Below are 11,391 nucleotides of genomic sequence, written 5' to 3' on the forward strand. Positions count from 1 at the left end.
TTATAGTTATATATAATAAAATTGGTTGCGAAATTCGATAACCTTTCGCAATAAAAGTGAAGTAAGCAAGAATTTATTATATGTTGAATTTAAAATAACAAAACCATAATTTAAACCCAGAAATTCAGAAGTATTTATAATTTTTGTCGTAAGTGTCCCGTGATTGGGAGGAGGTTGAGCTATATATTTAAAGCCTATCAAAGACTACTGATGGAGGTTGAAGATATAAATAAATCTATTGATGCAAGAATTAACAATCTGCTATCGGTCACATCGGCTAACGAGTGGTTTCTTTCTTTCTTTCTTTCTTTTTTTTTTTTTAATTATCTTTATATCCGCCATTATTTAATTTATTCTACTTTAGATTATTATCCATATAATAGCTGAGGAATTTTAATTATAGTTAACTGGGGAATGCAGATGTGGAACCGGTCTCACTTAATTTGGAAGAATAATACCGAATGGCTCCTCCCAATTCGGTATATTTAAATTTATAATTATTAATAATCTACCAGAAGAATTCTAATCTAGTTGCGATTGGCATTTGCATTTTTTTTTAAATCTAAATATCCGCCGGATAAGACTGTGTAGTTAAAAAAAAATGGAGGGGAATAAGTGTTTTTGCATTATTCAATAAGTTAATGGCTTAAAATATCGATTTTTAAATGTATTTATTATGTTTAAAATTTAGAATAAAATATTTATACCGCTTCGTACACAATTGCATTTTTCGCCTATGAACTTTTTTTTAATCATATTAAAGCTTATGGTGTAGGCACATATGGTGATATAGTCGACCAATGAGGCTGGCTTTTTTACTGTGACGTCTTTTTCCATATTCAATTTAAAGAATATGTTTAAAGCCGAAAATGAAAAATTCATGGAAACGATAACTCATACATAATCTTAAAATATAGCAGATAAAATGCACAATTTTTTGGGATACCATTAGCAGATTGAGTTTATTCCAAAACAAATTGGCGAAGAAAATGGAGAGGGGGTGGGGAAAGAAAACGTATTTCCCGTTTAATCGAAAAGAATACCAAGTAGCTTTACTGTTTATCGCACATTTCTGTCGGGTGATAAACCTGCGAGTATCGATAGTATTATAAAGCCGAAATATTCTTCTTCTATCTTTAATCTACACCCTAACACAATACGAAGATTTATAAAAATTTTATCGGTAAAAGATTCTATTTTTGATTATATACTTTCTTTTAAGAAGAGCAATAGTAATGCAATGCATATTTTAAGATTATATCTATAAAAACAGCAGGTTTTTTTTTATAATCTACTTCCTCAAACATTCTAACTGCTAAAAAATAATAATAATAATAATAAATGCCTGAAATAAACTGTGCTTGGATGTAACGAATCGAAAAAAAAAATTTAATGTAGAATAATATTTTATTTGGTTATTCTTAGTAACAAATACGTGTAATTTCTCGTACTATTTGGACGTTTTCCCCCAAAAACAACAGAAAATTACCATTCCCAAGTGATTAACGGGAGAGATAGAAATGTCTGATGGAATAAAAAAAAAAAAAGAAGGAAATTCGTATACACCAGACGAAAGAAAAAGTAGAATTCGGAGCAGAAATACTCATAAATATATATGTTTATGAGCGGTTTGGTATTTATGACTAGATATATTACAGAACTTTGCCTATTCTATCTTTTTCTGAAATCAATTTGGCAAAAGGGTCGACTAGGATCATAAGCAAAAGCGATCGGTAATCAAAAGAAAAATCCTTAAATGGAAGTTTCGACTGTACGCACGTACCCCACGCTCTTTGTTTAACTGATAACTCGGGAAAGTTTACACTTAAGAGATTTTTTTTTCCTTGCCACTTTCCGGGAGAACTTAGATAAAAGACAGGAAAAGTAAAGGAATGAAGGTTTTCCTAAGATTAAAATGTAAAATTTAAAATCGAACAGGTTTTAGAATAATAGAAACAATTATTATTATTATTTTATTATTATAAAAATGAATTCATGTTTTTATAATTTGGAGGAAGTCCAAAACAAAGTATTAGTTGACGCAATTGTCTCGGTTTTTAAGAAAATAAAAGCGGACAAGACACAATAAAATTTTCCTTCTCCTTAAAAATAATAAACGACAATATTCACCCGTCCGAGTCGATGCCATCTTTTGAATTATAACAGATTATTTATGAATGCAAAACAGTAATAAATTCTACTTAATTTGCCGAAACGACTCCATCTTTAATTGACAAGAATTAATTCATTTTTTTCTTTTTTAAGTTCAATCCGTTTAATTGAGGTAGAAGAGAATTGTTAGGATCTAAACGGTTTCCAGTTCAATTGAAAGTACTGTAAATAAATCTCCCAATGTGGTAGCTTCCATTTACTGTATAGTTCGATAAGCAACCCTTTCTCTTTAATACCGGAAACGCCCGCCATTCGATTAATATATACATATTTTTGGGGGGGAGGAAGAAAGGAAATGGTGTCTCGAATTATGTTTCTTTCGTTCCGTTAAACCACTAGTTTTCAATAATTAGTATTTGGCATTCTTTTTTTTTTTTTCTTCCTAATTCCGGAGTTATCTTTTCTCGTACAACCTCGGGGCGGAGTAGGAATGAAACCTTCCGTCGAATCACGTGATCGGAATAGGCGCCAGAGCAGCTCGTCTGCCGGATCGATCGATGACGGCGATCGTTGAAAAGAGGAAGAGGAGGAGCTGCAGCTGCCAACTTTTGCCTTTTACTTCCGGGTCGTGCATTGCGCCTGTGACGTCAACGCGATTTGATTTTTCTTCCCCCTCCCTACCTCCCATCCGAATTTTTTCTCGGGGCTTTGGCTTACGGATGGATTTTACATTTCTTCTCAAATATTATGATTTTAATGAATTAAGTATTGGATAATTACAGTAATGATACAGGGGTAGTTTTATCTACAATTTGTTTAAAAAAATCTTAATAGCTAAAAATAAAAAAATTCAAAAAATATACATCAATTGGCTTAAATGAATACGCTTAACTGTAGATAAGTGCTCTGTTATTTGTGACAAAAAAAATTATTAAAAAAGAAAAAAATAGGTTTTAATATATGTAAATACAACCGAATAACGTCGTCGTTCTGATTAGAGCGCCATCTGAGGGAGAAAAAATGAAATTTCTGACGTATAATAAATTAATTGGAAATTCTTTTATTGGATATTCCGTTTATATTTTAACGTCATAAAAAATTAAAAAAAAAATTGTCATTTGAAAGTGAGAAGTCAACATATGTAAATTAATCATTATTTTATCGATAGAAGCCCACGAATACCGCAAATTAACTGATATTCTTAGAGTTATATGTTTAAAAAGTTAAAGTTGCTATATTCAGTTTAATTTGATTTTATACTTTAGAAAACTAAACTTTGTAAATCGTAAAATTGAATGCCGCATCATTTTCCTGTCTATTTGTTTAACTTTTTTTTTTTATTTTGTAGCGTAGTGTGTGTGATTATAGACACTTTGCTCGCTTTAAATGGCATTATTTTATCACTCTCTTTCTAGACAATGATGGTATGCGTTCATAAATTGCATCTTTTGTCAGTGTTTATGATTATTGCTATCATAGTGTACTAGAAATCCGCCATAAACTCACGAACCGTATGAAAGTCAAAAGAGCCGGTATTTGAATAATCTTGGCGTACACTCGTACAGTACGTAAAGAATTGCTTTTAATTCAACTTCTACTACTTGTGCATATATAAAGGTATAATTATAAGACACCGAGTATTGTAGATCGATGTGAGGAGCGTGTTAGCAAGATCTTAAGTAACGAAGCCAATTAAAACCGAACTATTTTTGTATAGGAGAAATGTGTTGAAAGCTAGAACAAAATGAGAATGTATAGAGAGAAAAGAGGACAGAATCTCGAGAAATCTCCTTAATATTGTCAAAATATTTACATTTATCAGACTGGAATTAATTAGAAGTGCTTGATAAAATATAAACCATTGCAATATTATCATATAATAATTTTCCATTCAATATCTTTAAATTCATAATCCATCCGTATTTTTTTTTTACAGATGTGTTCACATAACAGACATCGGCCTGGGTTATCTTTCCACCATGGTAAATCTCAACGCTCTGTATATTCGATGGTGTTCACAAGTTCGAGACTTTGGCCTACAGCATTTATGTAGCATGAGGAATCTTCAGATCCTTTCGGTGGCAGGTCAGTATTACATACAGTATTTAAAAAAAAAAAAAGAAAAAAATACATTAATTTTTATCAGTTTTTAAAAATTACGGCAACTTTACGGCATAATTACATAATATCAGTAATTATTAATAAGCATTTTTATTGAAATATCCGAATATAAGATATAGTAATAAATAAACTTTATTATCCAAATTTACTATTATTAGTTTCGACCGTATCCATAATTCTTTTCGCATATATGACGAATCCTTAAGTTCTCTCTCCTCCATATCTCATTCGTTTCTTTTAACCTTTCTCGGCCTCTTTTTCCACATTTACTATCTTCTCTCTCCATGTTCTTCCCGTTCATTCGTTCCACATATCAAACCAGCGCCAAGCGGATTTAATCTAACTTACAGACAGTTTCCTTTATCATTTTATATTCCATACATAAAGCTCGGCTTTTTAAATTTTTATAAACACATTATATATTTCCTGTCTAATTTATACCACTAAATTTATACAACTAAACAAAGTTAACAGAAACTTGAGAATGACATTATTTAAACTATAGGACGTAATTTACCGAAAAGAAACTTTAAAATATGGGTCTACATTATGTTAGTTATAAGCAAAATAATACATTTAATGATGGATTTTTGTCTTTAAAGTAAAAAGCCATTGTTTCAGTTTACTTCGTTATATTTTCCTTCTCGGTAATAATAATGTTTACCATCGGTATAATTATTATCATAAAGAAAGACTTACTAACATTATTTAGCTTATCATTAATACGTCCTAAATATTTTACAGTACATTAGTCATTATTACAATGGTTCAGTCATGTTGTAACGTTAGTCCTTCATCTAAGTATAAATTTGTCTATAAAATTTTTTTTAAAAAATGCACCCACCGTACCATAAAATTATATTTTAAACTTTATAATTTAAAAATAAAATTATTCATATAAATAAATAAACGAGAACAAAATATGACTTGCACAAAATAAGATATTATATATAACTTATAATACACTTACACTTGGCTTGATATATTCATAAATTAGAAAGGGCAGTGGTTCTTTATTTTAATACACTGTTAAACAATATAATAATCTTTTATAAAAGATTTATAACCTGAAAATAAAGAAAAAATATATATATATAAATTGACTTAAATGCATTTTTATACCGTTTAAAAGGATAAAAAAAAAATAAGTTCGGATAATCGTTAATGCTTTCCGCGAACTCCGGTAACTTAAAAAAAAAATGTTTTTTTGTGTGACTTGATTCGCAGATCTCATCAAAATGCAAAGCCATCTCCAACAAAAGAATTCGAATCGAACGATATAAATTTCCTCCCCGAACAAAACCAAATGCCGTAATTAAATAAAAGCGGGAAATAGCTTCATTGATTTTAACCGAGTTTGTTTTTTTTTTCTTTTCTTTCCTTTCTTTTAGGTTGTCCTCTGTTGACGTCGAGCGGTCTGTCGTCTCTCATTCAACTACGCCATCTACAGGAACTAGAACTAACTAATTGTCCGGGTGCATCGAGAGAACTTTTCGATTACCTTCACGAACACCTACCGAAATGTCTGATTATCGAATGAACAGTTTAAAAAAAAAAACAACTGCTGCTAATCCTGCCACAATCGGGAATAAACATAAAAAAAACTAGTTGGTTTAATAAATTAATTAAATAAATAAATAAAACGAAGGTGGATATGTGCTCTATTACTATTTTCCCTGCAAAATGTTGGAAGACACAAGATTGTTTCTGTTAGAAGTACAGTACATATGCAAAAAAAAAAAAAAATACCTTCGTCATTAGTTAAAACGAGCTTTATTTCGATCAGAAGTTATTTTAAAGAGGGATTTCACCTTGATTTACATCGAAGCAGTTCTTTTGCCTGATTTAGTCACCACTTGTATATTCGCGATTTTAATCATAAACAATGCATTAGATGTACAAAGTCCGAAAAATATTAATAATAATAATAATAATAAGAGGACAAAACGTCTGATGATATCGACGAGAAATTGTTTTGTCTTTTATTAACGTTAAGCATTTAGTTTCCGACTAGAAAGGAAGGATTCCTTGTTTATGTACAAAGACTTTTTTAAGGGAATTTTTTAAACAAAAAAAAAAAAATAAAAAGTGGTCACGTTATATAGTGTTTTACTGTTGCTTGTATTTCGCTTTACACGTAACGGAGCTGATGTGTATGTAAAATAAGCTTTGTACCATCACAACTTTCCACTCTAGATGTTGGTGAAAACTTAAAAAAAAAAATATATGTATAAAAAACAAAAAAAAATTAATTAATTAATTAATTAAAAAATAAAGCTCAAGTTTAGAAAATCGAGAGAATAGTAAAAATTGCAGCAATTCATTAATAAACCTTTATTTCCCTCCTCTTTCGTTTTTTATTTTTTATTTTTAGGTCTACATATCGTATTTAAACGGGAATGCTGCAATTCGTGTGTGGGAGAGTCGAAAGTTCGTTTTTAAAAATATCACCTATGCTTGTGAGTGTTAATTATGTAAAAATTTGGGGATCGAATGTTTGAATATTTGAACGTTATGAAAGGATTGTTGACGAATGACCGACCCCTCTTTGCAAAAGGCTGTATTTGCTTTGACACGTGTTATATAAGTCATGTTTGAACAAAGATTGAAACAATAAAATATATATATAAAAAAAATCTATATATATGTATTTGGTGTTTTTTTTTAAGTGTACTAAATGACACTTTATTTTAAACATATAACTAAAATAATATAAATCGTAAAATAAATTAATTATTATATATTTTTTAAATTANTATTATTATTAATATAATTTTAAAGGAAATGAAAATATGAAAAGTTTTCAACCTGATTATCGTGAAAACAATTTATAATTTTTCATAAATGTTTATTTATTTAATATATTTTAATTACATTTCCTGCCTATAGATGGCAGGAAAATCACTTGTTTTGGACGTATGGAATCATTACGATATGATTTTTTTCTCTATTTTTTTTTTGTCTTATCTTAAATTGTACGGACAGTAAACGATAATTTAAGAGAGAAAAGTTTCGATTACATGGTCAAAATTATTCTTTTAATAAGATATTTATTTTTCTTGGTAACACAACAATGAACACGAAAGGAAGAAAGTATCATACGCCCTTGAAGAAAAGAAAGAAAAATATCTTTTGGAACAAAAACTTTAGAGCCATTATCTACAGGAAAGTGTCCCATTGTTTACCGTTGTAATTATCAGATTTTGTAATCTGCAAACATAACCGCCTTCTCTACAGTCGTAACAGAGAATCGTTTGGTCCCGCAACGTATAAAATGCTATAAAAACATGACTGTACTACTACCAGAACTTTTAGCAAAGGGTCATTGGTCCCCAACATCACTGATATCCAGCGAGACGTGTCTGTAAGGCTGAATTCTACTGCTAAAATTATTTTAAAATCTAACCACAAGATACTGTAAAAAATTTCTCTCTAACTTATTAGAAGCTCGACTACGATAGTTGAATGTATTCTATGTATCGAAAATATTGCAGTTGTTGTACATTTCCGTCATTAAGGAAAAACGGATCGATATAATTAGAAGCAAACAAATGCAGACAGAAAAGAAAACAATAATCTTTTCTGGATCAAAGTAGAAACAGATGCTTGGAATGAGGCAAGTCAGCCAAGGACATCTTTGTTTAGCAACTTTATCGAGTGTTACTCTTAATGTAACCGATAACGATAAGAAGTAAACACATTTTCTTCATCTTTACATTTGTCAACCGAGACAGTTATCATCTAATTTTCGAACCGACCAGTTTTTCTTGTTGTATCCTAAAGCGAAAACCAGAGGAAAAAGCGCATTTGAGTTATTTATATAATGTGCGATTTAGTTCATCGAATGGCCGGCCATTATTGAAGAAAGTAAATCTCGAAGAGATAAGGAAACACCTGTCGTACTTTATTAAGAGATCGAGCCGTTTTTTATATTCCATCTGCTTTTTAACTACATTCGTCCGTCTTCTACACTATAAGACACTGGGAATTAGAAAACTCCCATGATGATGTCCTTTATTAATTGAGCAATTGGCTCCGTTTTAATAACTATATCAAATGCGGAAGGAAAAATTATCCAGATAGTAATAAGTGGATCACCAGACATTCTAGTTTCGTTGAACTATAAAATAAATTTCGCCTACGCCATAGAACATAATGATTCCCTATCTATAAGGGTTATCTATATTGAATTAAAACATGTATACCCCTTTCGGTAAACGACGGCGAAGTAGCGTGATTTATGAATTCGGACCTTATTTATGCTAAATGGCAGTTGCGAATAAAACAATCTAATTCTACTAAAAGCCAATGGAAATATTTTTAACAGTACGTTAACCCAGAATTTTTCAAATAAAACACAATTTGTAAATCTACCGTGCATGCTCCATTTATGCGCAATGATTTTCTCTTAATGATAAAGCTGTAAGAGAACAAAGCGATTCTGATAATTTCGTTTTATAAATACGAAGAACCGAAGTAAAATAATTCTATTATCACTACCGAGCAGGAAAAAAAAAAAAAAAGAAAAAAAAAAAAAAAAAAGAAAACACGCAGTTGAAAAGTGTTTGGACCGTCAACTTCCTGTCATTCTTCTACTACCATCTTGGGTATTCTTCGGAGAACGTTTTATCAAGACTTATCTTACTTCCGAAGGAAAATGCCACTTCGAACTGACATTCAAACTGCATCTTTACCTTATATCACTTTAGTCTTGGGTTATTTTTGGAAAATTTGAAGTACTAAGACACGTGGCTCTGGAGCAACGAGTGACGTCCGAATCGGGACGAAAAGGAATCCCTTTGCAACAAGTTAATCATCTCGTAAAACACGGTTTCAATATTATGTCAATTATTAAAGATCTTGAAAATCCGCAAGATAACGAATCCCGGATTTACATTAAAAAAAAAAAAGATCGTAAAGTCATGAATGCTTCTAAATATTTTATGCAGGGGCCTCTTTATCCCTTGGGAATTCAACGACAGACACTACGGGTGTTTGAACTCTAATAATATTGTGTCGGGATAAGACATTAAATCTTGTATTCCAGAAAACAAATTTAAAAAAATAAAAAATCCATTTACAGAGAAGAGTGTCAGAAATTAAATTAAAAGAAGGTTCACTCACCCGTTTAAAGTGAAAGACAAAATAAAATCTCATAATTCCTCTCTCGTTTGTGATTATCTTGCCACGACTTCCAAGCATTTCTTTTTACGACAAACAAATTTTTAAAAGATAAGACAATTAGTTCTTTCGCTTTTAATGAACTCATCGGAGAGGTTGAAGTCATATTAATAACATTTTAAATAAGAAAATCGAATTCTTATTATCAAGAAAGAAGTTATTAAATCTATTAATAATAATATTTATGTATTAATTTCTTTAGTTTTTTTTCCCCAGTAAATTAAATTTAAATTTAAAATCTTCAATTTTTATATTATATTATTTTTTTTTTTTTTACTAATGTACAATTTCAAAATTATTTCCTCCTTAATCTAAACAAAAATTTCGAATTGAATTTTTACATTAAGCTTATGATTTTATTTAAATTGTATAGAATAACTTTTATTAAATTTTCTATTTATTCAATTGAATTCATTTTGAAATTATTTATATCAATAATATTTAATTCAATAACATTATTATCATTTCATTTTATAATAAATTAAAAGCATGTAAAATACTTAAATTTTCGAATTTTTTTTTTTTTTAATGAATATTTAAAAATGAATTAAATTCAATGGAAAAATTACATTATTTAGAATTGAATTTAGACAGGATGCCTTTAACATGAAAATTTATGTGTTAGAAATATTTATCTTAGAGAGTACATCCCCCCAGAGGTATTTAATTGATTTGAGTTAATTTTAGTAGATTTGTCCTTTAAATATTTCAATTTTAAAATTAAGACGACTGGTAATTTGCCATAAATATTATTTTATAATCGCATTCTGAGATTCCTTCAGGAATCAAAAGGAGAAATGGTGAAAAATGAATCAATAGACGTAAAGCACCTCTCTTCCATCTTTGATTCCCTCAGAAACTACACTATTTCGGGGAGGAATGCCATCAAAATACTCTTCTACAGTCTATAATTTTGTCAGAAACTTCCCATTTTTTATATTGGGCGTTTTTTTTTTTTTCCTTTTCTAAAAGAAATTTGAAATTCTTCAAATTTTCGTTTTCACCTCCAATCAACCGACATTGGTCGGAAAAATCACTCGCCACTTTAATTTCTTCCCCACCACGTCCAATCATTACCTGCCTTCCTCACCATTTATTATCGATCTACTTCCATTTAGCATCTAATATCGTTTTTTCGCGCCCTCCAACTTTTTATTTATCGCTATTTTATTCCCTTTAATATGGTTATTAGTTTTGCTGCGTTGGCGGGTCCTCTATGGGTCCTCATGGAGAGTCCCTGCAACCAGCCTCTTAACATTTTTGTTATAAATATCTGGACAATGGGTACGAGTTCAATCTATTTTCCTTTGCAGACAACGATTATCGAAAAAAAAAAAAAAAAATGCATTAGATCTACTACTATTATTATCAGAAGTAATGTGCCATCTCGCTCCAATCATTTTTAAGCCATCAAAAATGTAATTAAGACATTTTCCGACCATATAGGATACCAACATACAAATTTAATGGTACATTTAACAGAGACTTAAAAAAAATAATAAACAAAAGTAGATATAGTAAATGAAGTTTGTTAGATAATGCAATATCCAGCTAGGAAGCTACCACATTCACTCATCTTCTCCTAATTGGCTTTACTTCTTTCTTTTCTCATACAATAGCCAGTGTTATGGATTTATTGTTCTAACTTTTTCTTTATAAAAAATTCAACAATGTTTACTAAAAAAAAAAAAAACAAGACCCTGTAATGTATCTAGACTTATAATTAAATTAAATATTTAATCTGTTAACTCGTTTCATTAAAACAAAGGTTTTGATTTTTTTTCACTTAAAATTAACGTTAAAATAACTAATAATAAATCTTATATCGTTTTTTATTGTTAAAAATTGATTGAATTATCGCCGAAGAAATTTTATGGCACTTAGTCTACGTTTGCATTATTTATTATAGTTCCGCGGTGCCTCTTTATAGCTTGTAAATATTATATATATATATATAAAGTAAAATAATAAAATATA

General features: G+C 29.7%; 1 protein-coding gene across 1 annotated transcript in view; it reads left to right on the forward strand.

Annotated features, from left to right (window-relative positions):
• The window catches only part of LOC111635033 (F-box/LRR-repeat protein 16-like), a 50,415-nt gene extending 43,542 nt beyond the window's left edge, over window positions 1-6,873 (forward strand). Inside the window, exons 2-3 of the mRNA XM_023379879.1 lie at window positions 4,049-4,197; window positions 5,625-6,873. Of these exons, the coding sequence (XP_023235647.1) occupies window positions 4,049-4,197; window positions 5,625-5,773 (298 nt within the window). The 3' untranslated portion in view covers window positions 5,774-6,873. The remainder of the gene's footprint in view (window positions 1-4,048; window positions 4,198-5,624) is intronic.
• Window positions 6,874-11,391: the final 4,518 nt, after the last annotated feature.

This window comes from Centruroides sculpturatus, unplaced genomic scaffold (assembly GCF_000671375.1).
Source record: "Centruroides sculpturatus isolate CEXI.00-Female unplaced genomic scaffold, Cexi_2.0 scaffold698, whole genome shotgun sequence".
NCBI classification, from domain to species: domain Eukaryota; kingdom Metazoa; phylum Arthropoda; class Arachnida; order Scorpiones; family Buthidae; genus Centruroides; species Centruroides sculpturatus.